We start from the raw sequence: 14,263 nt of genomic DNA, 5'->3' as shown, positions 1-14,263 counted from the left end.
CAAAAAATTGTTTTTAATAGCTTTGGTAATTTCTATCAAGTTCTGAAAATGAAGCTACTAGTACCACATAAGAGTAAAATGAAATTCATTTCCTCAATTAAAATTGTGATAAATGGATTGAGTAGTTTTTAAATGGCTTACCAAAAATTACTCTCTGAAAATATAAACCTACTGAAATGCTCTGCATGAGGCAACTGCCATGTCAAGTTTTCAGTGGAACTCATTACTTGTATAGCAAGTATGATTGAAAAGAAATTATGTCAGGAAAGGGACGTACAGGACCTCTAATTTTAAAAATAGCTATCGCCAACAGCTCTAAAGGAAAAGCAGCAAGCCCTGTACTCAAACTACCCTAAGATGAATATAATGAAATTCTGCAAATACAGCAGCAATTAAAAAAAATTAAACAAGTATTAGGACAAATACAGTTGTTTTTTTTTTTAAAGCAATCAAAATGGGACAAATAGAATACTAAAAGGTAAGTAGTCAAAAACGGTCTATTGCTTTTTAACACTCCCCCTATGCCCAGTTAAATTATCACAATCTTTTAAGGACAGTACTCCTGGTCCGAATAAACCTTTGAGATAAACAATTCTTTTAACTCAGAGGTGTGTCTATTCTCATTTAATTTGCTTATCATTACAAACTCTAAATAACTGCATCTGACTTCAGTTTTCAGGGCAAAGTTTCTTAGGCAAACACTCATTAAAGGTTTACACTAACATGTGCAACACCATCAGAGAAGTCCATTGTTAATTCACAAAACAAAAACTGATATGAAACCAAATTCCTTTTTTCATCTCCTCTCTCTTGATCACAAAGGCTTCTCACTATATTTGCTATCATTTTTCTAGAAAGAGTGACTTTAATTTCCCTCCAAAGAGCACAGTTAACTCATTTTGTACACAGAAGTGGATGGCTGCACAAATTCTGTCTGATGCTGACAATAACTGCAGCTACCAATACTGAGTATTTTATCATGTGACAGAGGCAATGTAAGCACTTTCTGTGCACTGCCTCAGATTAATCCCATGATCCTGTCATGGATGCTAATATTATCCCCATTATACAGATAGGGAACATGCTGGTCCAAGAAAATAAGTAACTGGTCCAGGGACACATGACTAAATCAAATAAAGGGATTTAAAACAGAGATTAGAGCATGGATGGAATTCTGAAAGTCATCTTTCTATCTAACAGTATAAGAAAAATCTCTTCTTGCAGCAAACCCATTCACACCTAAAATAGACCAGAACTCCCCACCCCTTACTTTGTTAAAAAAAAAAAAAAAAAAAAAGGCAGGAACTGACAAGGCAATACAAACTTCTGAACTGAGTTTCATAGGCCTGCATGGTAAAAACAGTTAAAATCTCATTGGAGGGAATCTAGAAAGGCAAAGCTGGGTATTGCTAAAAAAATTCCCATAATTACTTAGAGGAAGACTACCTGGCTCATCCCAGGCTTTCTGTAGTAATATGAATTCTCTATATACAGTATTCCAAGTTTCTCATATTTTATTTGCATATGGTCCATTACTCCATTCACAAAGGACACGTGCATTTGAGTGGATATTTTCCAGCTAAGATCATTAATGGCATTGTCCCAAATATATTAAATTGGCAATCTAGGATATATGAGGAGTGAAGTAGGGGCAGTAAAGTAGAACTGAAAAATAGAAAGTTAGTATTAAAAAACAAAGCAACTCTAAGATAATTTTCATTACATCTTCTTGCATCATTTAATAAGACCCTTCCTTATTAAGATATAAGTTTGATTTAAGGAAAATTTCAGTCCCTTTAGTGAGATCCTTTTTAGGATCCTCTGAGCATAGTGTAAAGTTTATACTTTAAACTGAATTTCTCGCTACAGTAAGCAATGTTATGCCAAAGCTTAATATTTTCTTTATGAAGATTTTTCAAGGGATAGAAACTGAACAGTCCTTCATTTGGAAACTGAAAGCACACACATGTAATTTCATACAGAGCAAACACAGGAGTTTTGGATTGACTTCAACAAAAAAATAGTAAAAATGCAGGTCCTATTCAAAATCACTTAAGCTTTGCTTTTAAGACTAGGCAGGAATATAGAATAAGAGGTTTTTGGTCTGTAAAGTCTCTTTTAATATCTATCTGGTTGCAAACTTTTGACCTATAAATCTTTCTTTTGGTAATGCTGCTTAAGATCAACTTTTTCTTTTCGGAAAGACCAACAATTGGTAACTAAATTAGAATGTCCATGTCTCACCTGGACACAGTAATAAAGAACTACTTAAATATACACAAACTTTTAGAATCGAAAGGCCAGAAATTATGAATACGTGTTCAGTTCCCTCTGTCAGATTCCAGGCCGAGTTCATGGCCAGAGCAGCACAGTACATGATTTCAGTTCCACTTCCTCATCTACCACTCTGCATAAACAAGTCTGGATAAATTTAACCTCTCCAGAGACACAGCTACCTGCTTTGTATTGAATAAAATTGTGATTCTACCTTTGATACACCATGACAGAGCACTGCAATTCCTTCAAGTTCTTTTTAGCTTAAAGATTTACGAGGCTGGTTGATTCTTCTGTTCTTCTGCTACATGGACAAAATCTATTCACCTTTTAGGAAAAGGTATAAATAATAACTCTGGGGCAATTATTATCAAGCACATAGGGTGCTTAGAAGGCTTTTGGTTTTACTGAAACTAAAAGGACAAGCTTTTATCTTATCTGAATTTCTGACTTTCTAAACAATGTTTTTCAACCTGTTTACCATGTTCACTTTTGAGAAAAAAAAATCTTGCACTATCCTTCTCTAGAGATTGATGCTCCACACAAAAGACACATATCGCTCTGTAGCAGGAGATATATGCAGTCTATATCGTGTTTTTACATAGAATAAGTTTTTTTTAAGCTTTATATTCTGTCATTTATATCACAGATATATTCATTATTCAAGTATAAAATTATAGTACATAATTTAGAAAAACACATACATACCCCTCAGAAATTACGATATATCCCCAGGGGGATATCATCACCCTCTTCTGTAAAAAGTACCAATGGGAAATATAGTTTTACTAAAGTAAAATAAGCCTTGTGGCAAAGTAAACTTTTAAAGGGAAATACATGCAACATATTGAAGTTGCCCAAATAACATGATTACAATCCTTAAAATAATCACATTAAATAAGCAGAAACTATGAAAAATTGGAACTGCATTGCTGAAAATAATAAAACTCATTTGAATGAAAAATAAAAGACATTGCTGACATCAGGGTTGTAACTTGACAAGTTGGAAACATTACCAGGGCTTCCTGCTTCCATTTCTGACATAGTTTCGAGGCTTGTCAGGTCTTTATGAAATAGTCGTCTTACAGTTCTGCACCCTCTTCCATCTTGCCACCTATACCCATCTTCACTTTCTTGAAAAGAGTCTTTTCTTGGTCTGTTTGTAACAGGAATTCTAGGTCCAGGTTTGAATTCTCTCCAACTGTCTGAATTACCAGCAAGTTCATCAGATAGCCATCTTTTACTCTGATCTTTGTGGTTGTCATTTATCCAAGCGGGTTGACTGTAAATAGGGTTCTTAAATGCATATGGATTGCTAGAAACAGCATATGGTCCTTTTCTGGGGGTATTCCCATAGTTCCCTGGTGTTCCTCTTTTTTTTGGAAGGCCTTTTTCCATTTTACTGCTATGGCCTTTAGCATAATCATCCATTATTAAATAATCTTGTTGGGGGTGACCCCTTCTGAAATCCTCATCATCTGTAGTCCCTCGCTCTTTAGCACGCCTCACAAAATAAGGTTTTGCGGCATCTCCCATGGTCTCTGACTTCAATTTTCTTACTCTTCACCTGGAAGAAGACATTTTGGAGACAAACTATAACAAGGTATCATACTAAGTTGACAAAGTACCACACATTTATTGCACAGATGCTCAAAAGCTTGTAAGAAACCCTTCTTTTCCTAATTTCCATCACGTTCCAATAATTAGTGCATTATGCTATAAGTTCGGAGGCTTAATTCTATAATATTCTTCATAGATATTATATAGATATAACAAAAGCTCTTTTCTTCAGAACCCCCCCCAAAAAAACCCCCAAACCAAATACCTCACCCCAAGCCTATACTTTAGAGAACTCCCCAGTCTTTTAAAAACAAGCTGGCAATTACTTTTAAGTGTTACTACAAAGTAACCGAAACTTTGTGAACGCAGTACATCTCTCAACTCCACTTTTCAGACCCTTCTACGTACCCCGGCACCTCGGCTCCGCTTGTGACTATTCAGAACGACAGGCGTCGATCTCTTGGGCTACGGAGGGCTCCCGACCAAGGCTCCGCTCTGTTCAGTGGGGCTGGCTTTCTGACTAAGGGACAACTCGAGCTAACGCCCCCAGTCCTCATCCTCCCACCCCAAACAAGTTTGGTTTTGTCACGAACAGCAGTTCTCCCTCTTCGATCCCCATGGGACCGCCCCACCCCCGATCTGCCTCGGTTTCCACCCTTTGGGTCGGAGGCGAAGAAACAGGAGGCGTCTCCGCAGTCCTGGCCGAGAAGCCACCGTAGGGCCAGGAAGCAGGAAGTGACCTGTCTTCTCGATAGGGTTCCGGGGTCTCCCCGGCCGGACAGGGGGCTGGGGCCGAGTGCCTCCACCCAGATCCCTTCTTCTCCAGTCCCCGCAGGGTCTGACACAAAGTGAAGACTAGGACTCGAGCCCGAGAGCTCAGTTCCCACCGGCTCGGGGGTTCCCTGGACCTCGCAACTGAGGAGAGGAGGCCGGCGGAGGATGGAGCCAACGTATCTCCCGGGCCGGGCCTACCCTCGACTCTGCAGACCGGAGAACCCACCCAAGACCCTCCCCGGACGCGAGTCTGACAGGGACACGGGGGGAAACGGTGCCCGTGAGCACTCACCACCTCCGCCGCGGCCCCCCGCCTCTTCCTGTCCCGGCCGGGCTCCCTCTCCGTGTTTTCCTCCAGCCCCACTTCCGGCGCTCAGCGCTGTCTCATTGTGCGCTATTGGGAGCCGGCCGTGCCCCCGTCCGAGCGCTCCGCCGCGCACGCCGGAAACTCCCGCCACGCGCCGCTCCCGTTTCCGCCGCCGCCGCCGCGCGGGCGCGTTTTCCGGGAGTGGGGCGTCGGGTTTGGGTTGGAGTGCGGGCTCTTCGCTCATGTTCGCTCGGAGTTGTCCTCGCCTGGGCTCCTCTCTCTCCTGGGCTTTAAAAGCACCGGGGAGGTGTGCCGAGGAAGCCTCTGGTTCTCCGCGAGAGAAGCGAAGCCGGCGGTCGGGGTGTAGCCGCGTGCCCGGGTCCGCTCGGAGGCTCGCTTTGCCCCTGGATGCTCCTGGTTACCTCCAGGGCAAGTTCAGCCTGGGTCTGAGGCCTCGTGGCGCTCGTGCTGTTTTTCTGATAATTCGAGTGATTGAACGTCTCAGTGAGGTCTTAATGGCCGACCCTAGCTTTTAAGCCTCCGCTGTTCATCCAGATCACAGTATGGCTCAGAGAAAGAAATGTGCTTTTTTCTTAGATTGTGTACGGATTTGTTTCTCTTAAAAACAAAATCTGGTTTCTCAGAAAATGTGTAAACGCAAAGGATGACCAAGGAGGGCATTCATACTCGAATTTTCAAACGGAGAATGTTTTAATGCAACTAGCAAACAACTGGGTTCCTTTCTTCTCGCTCTCTTTTCCATTGACTTTACCTTCCTTGCTATCTGCCGTGTTCTAAATGCTTGGAAAGCCTCGAGCAACTAATAAAATTAGGGAGCTTTGAGAAAATGCAACAGTTTTGATTTCTCTTTAAGGGTATTTAAATTTAAGTCCATGAGATTCTGTGGGGATAATGGTCTTAAAATGAGCACATTAGTACTGGCTGTTGCCAGGCACTGTTCTGAGGGCTTTACAAATAATTACTCATTTAATCCTCACAACAGTCCCACTAGGAGAATAGTATTATCCCCCTTTTAAAGACGGCGGGCGAAATAGCGTTTATGGTGAAGTAAATGCAACCGCTGGAATCCAGACCCTAATGAGGCAGAGTCTGTTCTTAACCACTGTCTGTACTAAAGGTGATTTAAAACAGGTAGGTACAACTTTTGTACAATACTTTATCTAGATACTTTGGTTCTGAAAATACATGACAAGCCAGTAATCTGACAGGCAGACAATGGCCTTTTATAGAGTCCAAAGGGAGTGTGATGATACATTATTACATTTATTATATGGAAGAGAAGCATCACCACACCCAGCCGAGTAACTCTGTATGGAACAACCGGTTTAGGAGAAGTCAGTCTTGACTGCTTAGAGTTCTTGAGGAGCAGTAGAGGACACATCTTTTTAAGGGTTTAAAATATTTTTTATTTGCATTTTCTTCAATGTTTTTCCCAAAGCCTAACTTGTATTCAAAATGTGCTTTTAAGATTCATCTTGAGGATAAATGAGGCTCTCTAAAACAAGATGCAATACTAATCAAAAGATATTGACAGGTAAGATACCTCTTTCTGTCAGTATTGTACTGTAATGGGAATTTAAATTGATCATGGAGTTCATAAAATCCAGTTGAAAAGTTTGGTTTGATTGTTTTTTGGATGTCACTGGAGGGAATACTGATTTTCTCAGAATCTTTGCGGTGATTGCGTCATGGTCCAGACATATTTCCAACAATTTGGAGCAGAAATATGGGGGCTGTCTGCCTTAGAGGTCATTAACAAATTACAGAGGGCTAACAGAATCTCCTGTTTCTGCCTGCCGCAAAGTCTCTTAGTTTCAATTATTTCAGGACCTTATATTTATGACCTAAGAACTTGTGTAAAGTAAAAGAATTTTATTTCCAGTGCTTGTTTTCAAACCTTAGGAAAATCAGTGAGCTAGTATATGTTATGAATTAAAACCTAGACTGTGCTGTTCCAGAGTCAGCCATTTATTTAGGGTCATTCAAACGTTTCATTTTTTTCAACAAATGTTGAATTCCTGATATGTGCCTGATATATGAGAGAAATAGTCACAGTGCCTGTTTTCAAAGTGTTGAAAAATATGGTAAAGGTAAAAAATGTCCTGAAATTGAAAATTTAAGACTTTGCTTAGATGAATGTACTTTTTTTCCTCCTAAATTTGAGCCAGTGTTACTCTGGGGCTCTACTTCCCTCTGGGAACTATGGGAAAAAAAATTTAACTTGCCAGTTAACATATCTCAAGTCTTTGCTAATTTAAATCATATCTTTGATGGTTTGGCCTCTTTTGGATATACGCCCTATTGTTCAGATTTCCTTCTCCACTTCCTTTGCATGCTATCTAGAGATGTGATGATCTGGAGTCATATGATTGGAAAGAAGTGTCCCTAGATACACATCCACAGGCTCTTTGAGGGAGTACTCTGGCTTCTTTGGTCTTTCTAGGCTCTGTTCTTTGCCTTGTTGCTGGATATCGGATGCTGAGGTCTGAGACTCATGGACTCGTGGTTAGTTCTGTCAGCTTAGTCCATCTCCAGTGGTTTGCTGTTGCCAGCTTGGACCCATCCTACACATGATGGCATCATGCATCCCTCTTGGGATCTAGCTGCAACTCCCAGGAGATTTTCATTGTGGGCGGTCCACTACTTCCCCCCAGTTGGCAATCTCCTGGCTACTTTGCTGTCTGTCTTCCTTGGCATCAAGAAGAATCCAGAAACATCTGGATTCTTTTCAAGAACACAGGGAATCTCAGGTATGCCTGAAAGTGCCAATTTCAGCTCTCCTCTGCTTGACTGTGTCCTGCTGTTATTTTCACACTCCTGAAATCATCCCATGTTTCTCTTCGGTAGTCTGCTACCGAAGAGAACATGGGCTACATATTTCAAACTTTTCCCTCAACTAATCTCACCCTCTGAGTGATGGAAAGTTCTGCTCCCCTCCCTGTTGCCATGGAGACTAGCAGTCCCATCTTTCCTTCCTCTCTCTACTTCCAAGTTTCAGCCACCCCTTTTCCCACGGAAACTGAATACCCAACTCCCAGCTATTAGGTCCCGTTGCCTGCTTCTCATCTCCACAATCATCAAATGCTGCACTCTAGACTTTTTTAGGTTCCCCACAGCCCTGCCCCCCATGGCTTTCCTGGGGTCGAACTTCCCAAGAGGCCTTTGAGTATTCACTGGATCAGGAACCTGAGAATATCCCTGGGCTCATGTGCTACCCACTAAAACCTGCAGCCCTCCCATTGCAACTGAAAGCTGAGGGTTACCTGAGGCTTTTAGAAGTCATCTCTAGGCCATCTTCATCTTTACAGACCCAACCCCCAAAAGACACCAGGAAGCTGCTGCCTCTCTCCTTGCCAACCAGCCCAGCACAGATGAAGTCCTTTCTCCCAGCACTGGACACAGGGCAGTGATGGAGAGAAATCAGGTCTGGATTATTCAGAAGAAAAAAAATCCGTATCTCCTTCAAAAGGAGATATAGCTAGTGGTGGGTAGGTCTGTGGCAGTGTTGGTGATACAAAGATGGGAGAGGAAGGAAGGAAACTTCTACTGATTGTGTAACCACTGGGCTGAGCACTCAGTACTTGTGTCTGATTGTCTTCTCGCAGTTCTACAATTTGTGAGTTAGAAAACTGAGGTTCAAAGAGTAGTCATAGGCTTATGGTAACATGGCTTTACCGGCCTATTCATTCACAACGTGACCACAGCCTTTTAGACTTCAGTGTTTATATTCTTTTTACTCTGCCATGCACCAAACTCCTGGCCCCTGACTGAGCCCTCACACCATCAGGAGCTAGTGTTCCTTTCTGAATTCTCTATTTTTGAGACCACTCTCTGAAACTGCGATTCATTAGTCTCAGGCTATAGATCCAGCTCTGCCTCTACTTTGTTTTGATCTTCAGCAAATTCACTTCCCTCCTGATCTTCAGTTTCTAACTGTATGCCCAAGACAACGTGATGCCAAACATCCAGTCACTATTCTTGACGGATCCTGAAAAGCTCAATTCTTCTCATGAGTAATTTATTTTGGGGTGTGCATTTTAATAATTTGTTTATATATTAATAATTTGTTTTATTGATTATTTTAAATCTAAGTAAAAAATTACATTTTATATATTTTGAGGTTTTATTTTTAGATTTATCTTCTATTTATGATATTAAATTCCTCTTTATAGTTGCGGTATAAAATCTTCTTTTAAAATATATAAATTAGTATAGCACAGGGAACTCAACTTAATGCACTGTAGTGTCCTAAATGGAGGGGATATATGTATATGTATGGCTGATTCATTTTGCTGTGCAGTAGAAGCTAACACAACATTGTAAAGCAACTGTACTCCAATAAAAATTAATTTAAAAAATATAAATTTAAACATATCCATTTAAAGAAAACTAGTAATAATTATCGAGAGATGTCAAAAATCATGAAGACAGTATACATATTATTGAACTTTGGGAAGCACTGGACCCAAGGGAGAGAAGAGAAAATGCCCAGAATTAAACACTAAGCCTGTCCAACATTTAGAAATTAAGAAAAATAAGAGAAGCTGATAAAGAAGACCAAAAAAGGAGGAGCTTCAGTGATAAGAGGGAATTTTTTTTTAACATCTTTATTGGAGTATAATTGCTTTACAATGTTGTGTTAGTTTCATTGTGAATCAGCTATATGTATATACATATATCCCCATATCCCCTCCCTCTTGCGCCTCCCTCCCACCCTCCCTATCCCACCCCTCTAGGTGGTCACAAAGCACCGAGCTGATCTCCCTGTGCGATGCACTAGCTTCCCACTAGCTATCTGTTTTACATTTGGTAGTGTATATATGTCAGTGCTACTCTCTCACTTCGTCGCAGTTTACCCTTCCCTGTCCCTGTGTCCTCAAGTCCATTCTCTATGTCTGCATCTTTATTCCTGTCCTGCCCCTAGGTTTATCAGAACCATTTTTTTTAAGATTCCATATGTATGTGTTAGCATACGGTATTTGATTTTCTCTTTCTGACTTACTTCACTCTGTATGACAGACTCTGGGTCCATCCACCTCGCTACAAATAACTCAATTTCGTTTCTTTTTATGACTGAGTAATATTCCATTGTATATATGTGCCACATCTTCTTTATCCATTCATCTGTCATTGGACATTTAGGTTGTTTCTATGTCGTGGCTATTGTAAATAGAGCTGCATTGAACACTGTGGTACATGACTCTTTTTGAATTATGGTTTTTTTAGGGTATATGCGCAGTAGTGGGATTGCTGGGTCATATGGTAGTTCTAAGTTTAGTTTTTTAAGGAACCTCCATACTGTTCTCCATAGTGGCTGTACGAATTTACATTCCCACCAACAGTCCAAGAGGGTTCCCTTTTCTCCACACCCTCTCCAGCATTTGTTGTTCGTAGATTTTTTGATGATGGCCATTCTGACCAGTGTGAGGTGATACCTCAATGCGGTTTTGATTTGCATTTCTGATAAGAGGGAATTAAAGAGATTGTAATATATAAAACTTTTCTCTGAGCTGCTCTGGCCTGATGAATGCCAAATGTACCAAAAATGCTATGTCAAGACGTCCAGGGGTTCCGTTGGGAGGGGAGGATCCCCAACCAGCCTAGGCTAGGTCAAGGCATTTAACTAATGACATTGGGTGGGGTTAACACAGTGACTCAAATTTCCAGAAGCAATCCCAGCTAAGTATCATTATTGCTTTGAAACTATTCTCTCCTGAGCCAAACAGGTAGAAATTGAGAAGGGAGAACGGTAGTGAAGAGGATGGGAAAGTAGTATTTAGAAGTCAAAGGTGGTGGAAGTGGGGGAAAACTTCACAATGCAGAGAGAGAAAATGAAGCCTAAATTAGGGCTGTACCAACCATATGTAAGGAGAAAATATAGGTTGAAGAGTAGTCTTCATTACAGAAAATGGAGTAGAGTTTGATTAAATAAAAATAGTAAATAAAAAATATTAATGGCTCTAATCTTGAACTGTTCTAGTATTCTTGAACTGTTGTACTTTATCCCCTGGGCATGGAACAGACCACAGTGCTTCTCTGAGTGGGGCTGCCAGATAAAATGCTTGGGACATACTTATACTAAAAAAAAAATTGCTCATTTATCTGAAATTCAGATTTAACTGGGTGTCCTGTATTAACTAATTAATTTTGTTGTTGCTAACTTTGGCTGTCTCCAATATCTTCTGGAGGCTTTCTGCTAGAGCTTGAACTCTTGGCAAGGATTCACCCAACTGAAGAATACTTACTGGTTCTCAGGTTATCTAAATATATCTAACTATGCTGTCTTCTTGCAGTGACCGTATAAAAAGCTCCCTTTCTCCCCCAACCACGTTGTATTTTGAAAAATAGCAAAACTATAGAAAATTTGCAAGAAATGTACAATGGATATCTGTATACCATTTACGTAATTCAAGAATTTTAACATTTTGTCACATTTTCTTCCTTTCCCTCCCTCCCTCTTTTCCTCCCTTTGTGCATATGTGTATTGTTTAGCTGAACCATTTGAGAGTTAGTTGCAGATATCTAGAAACCTAGGCCCCCAAACTCTCAGCATGTATCTTTCAAAAATGAGGATATTTTCCTCTGTAACCACAGTGCAATTATCACACTCAGGACATTTAATATTGACATAATACTACTTTCTAATATGCAGTCCATATTTAAGTTTCTGCAATTGTCCAAGTAATGTCCTTTAACATTTTTTTTTTTTTTTTGGTATTCTAGATTTGAGCAAGGATCATGCATCGTATTGTATTTATTTTCATGTCTCTGTTCTTTAATGTAGCACAGGTTGACGGTCTTTTTTCTTTTTGGTTTTTCATTCATAATATTGACATTTTTGAAGAGTCCAAGCACATTCTTTTGCAGATGTCTGATTGTTTCCTCATGGTTAGACTTAGGTTAAACATTTTTGGCAGGAATACTAATAGGTGATATATCACACATCTGAGTTGTCACAACAGAGGATATATGATGTGAATATGTCCTTTTAATGATGATCAGTTGGATTATTTGATTAAGGTATTATCTACTGTATTTCTCCATTATAAAGATTCATTTTTTCCCTTTGTAGTTAATAAGTGACTTGTGATGGGATATTTTGGACTGTGTGAAGATCCTGTTTCCCCATATTTCTCCCAATGGTTTTAGTATCCATTGATGATTCTCTCCTGAAATCAAATATTAATATGGTAGTTGTGAAATAGTGACTTTCTATTTCTATCATCTCTTTTATGTTTATCAGTTAGCATTCTTCTATAAAGGAAGGCTTTCCTTTCTCCTCCTAATCACTTTAAAATTAAAAAAAAAGTCAGTGTAGACTCATGGATTCTATTTTATTCAGTGTGTTATAATCCATTCCTGTCATTATTCACTTTGATGCTCATATTGTCCCAAATTTGGCAAGTGGCAGCCCCTTAAACGGGTTCTTATATCTCTTTGACATACCTTCCTCAGTATTGAGTACTTCCTTAATTTCTGGCACTAGAAAATGCTCCAGGCTCACCTTGAAATTATGCATTTTCCCAAAGGGTTTGGGGAATGGTGTTTAGAAAACAAGCCCTGGGTGCCATGTGTGCTCATTGCTCTGGGGTGAAATTGCTTTTAGGTCCTCTCAATGGACAGTACTAGAAACACTTTCTAAAATCCATGAGTTCATAATGATACTCTAATTGATATCCAATCCAGTAGTATAGAATTCTACCTCCATTCCATATTTGTCTCTTTGTTCTCCCACAGTGAACTCCCTGCTTCCTCAAAACATCAATATATTTACTCATTTGCTCATTTCTACAACATACACAAAACAGTTTCAGAATTACTTCACCAACATTATCCAAAACAAGCTTACCAAGTAAAGTTCCAGATTTTTTTTGTCTTTAGAATATATCCCACTGAAAGTGTATAGTCAGAATAATGTGTTATTATGTTCAGATGTTTTTTGGATTCTTTTTTCTTTGTAATTATATTATTAACTTGGTTATAATCAAGTTAATTCATTTCTTTCACTTTCAGAGCCTCCTGCCCACCCATTCTTGTTGATTTAATTTATTTTTTTTAATATGTAAAATGCTAACATGGTTCAAAATACGAAACTATATAAAAGTTATATTCAGACAGGTCCCGTCCCCTTTCCATCTCTTTCATTTCATTCCCCCAACCCCCATAGATAAGCAAATTTATTTGCTTCTTGTTTATCTTTTTTTTTCTTTTTTGTAAATATAAATGATACATGCAGCACTATTTACAATAGGCAAACATGGAAGCAACCTAAATGTCCACCGACAGATGAATGGATAAAGAATATGTGGTGCTTTGGGACTTCCCTGGTGGCGCAGTAGTTAAGAATCTGCCTGCCAACGCAGTGGACACAGGTTCGAGCCCTGGTCTGGCAAGATCCCACATGCCACGGAGCAACTAAGCCCATGCGCCAAAAGTACTGAGCCTATGCGCCACAACTACTGAAGCCTGCACGCCTAGAGCCCGTGCTCCTCAACAAGAGAAGCCACTGCAGTGAGAAGCCTGTGCACCGCAACAAAGAGCAGCCCCCGCTTGCTGCAACTAGAGAAAGCCCACACAGCAACAAAGACCCAATGCGGCCAAAAAAAGAATATGTGGTATATATATATATATAATGGAATATTACTCAGCTGAAGAAAAGAATGAAATAATGCCATTTACAGTAATGTGGATGGACCTAGAGATCATCATACTAATTAATCAGAAATAGACTCACAGGGACTTCCCTGGTGGCACAGTGGTTAAGAATCCGCCTGCCAGTGCAAGGGACACGGGTTCGAGCCCTGGTCCGGGAAGATTCCACATGCCACAGAGCAACTCAGCCCGTGTGCCAGAACTACTGAAGCCCGCGTGCCTAGAGCCCGTGCTCTGGAAGAAAAGAAGCCACTGCAACAAGAAGCCCGTGCACCTCAACGAAGAGTAGCCCCCCCTCACTGCAACTATAGAAAGCCTGCGCGCAGCAACGAAGGCCCAATGCAGCCAAAAATAAATAAATAAATTTATAAAAAAAAGAAATAGACTCACAGACATGGAAAACAAACTTATGGTTACCAAAGGGGAAACGGAGGAGGGATAAATCAAAAGAGTTTGGGATTAACATATACACACTACTACATATAAAATAAATAACCAACAAGGACCTACTATATAGCATTGGGAACTATACTCAATATTTTGTAATAACCTATAAGGGAAAAACTTTTCAAAGAATTTTGGGTTTTATGTACACAAGTAGTTTTGTAATGTATTAGAGGGCAATGACCTTCAAGATAAAGCAGCATTTTGTAACAATATTGCAAAACAGTTTGA

The 14,263-nt window shown here is 39.9% G+C and overlaps 1 protein-coding gene and 1 long non-coding RNA gene across 9 annotated transcripts in view; one reads left to right on the top strand and one right to left on the bottom strand.

Moving 5' to 3' along the window:
• The window catches only part of TUT7 (terminal uridylyl transferase 7), a 60,419-nt gene extending 55,388 nt beyond the window's left edge, over positions 1-5,031 (bottom strand). For 6 of the 7 annotated variants that reach the window (XM_028165108.2, XM_007176958.3, XM_007176956.2 and 3 more), the window contains exons 1-2: positions 4,243-4,894; positions 3,291-3,841 (exon numbers count right to left, since the gene is read on the bottom strand). In XM_028165108.2, coding sequence (XP_028020909.2) covers positions 3,291-3,810 — 520 coding nt within the window. In that variant the 5' untranslated portion in view covers positions 3,811-3,841; positions 4,243-4,894. The other variant, XM_007176954.3, reaches the window with a different exon arrangement.
• A 69-nt stretch (positions 5,032-5,100) lies between these two features.
• Positions 5,101-14,263, top strand: part of LOC103001654 (uncharacterized) — a 58,981-nt gene continuing 49,818 nt past the window's right edge. For both annotated transcript variants that reach the window (XR_009008646.1, XR_009008645.1), the window contains exons 1-2: positions 5,101-6,067; positions 6,405-6,470. This is a non-coding gene — a long non-coding RNA (uncharacterized LOC103001654). The remainder of the gene's footprint in view (positions 6,068-6,404; positions 6,471-14,263) is intronic.

Source organism: Balaenoptera acutorostrata, chromosome 6 (assembly GCF_949987535.1).
Source record: "Balaenoptera acutorostrata chromosome 6, mBalAcu1.1, whole genome shotgun sequence".
Taxonomy (NCBI): domain Eukaryota; kingdom Metazoa; phylum Chordata; class Mammalia; order Artiodactyla; family Balaenopteridae; genus Balaenoptera; species Balaenoptera acutorostrata.
The sequence above is the reverse complement of the archived record's forward strand: the minus strand, read 5'-3'. Positions and strand labels throughout refer to the sequence as shown.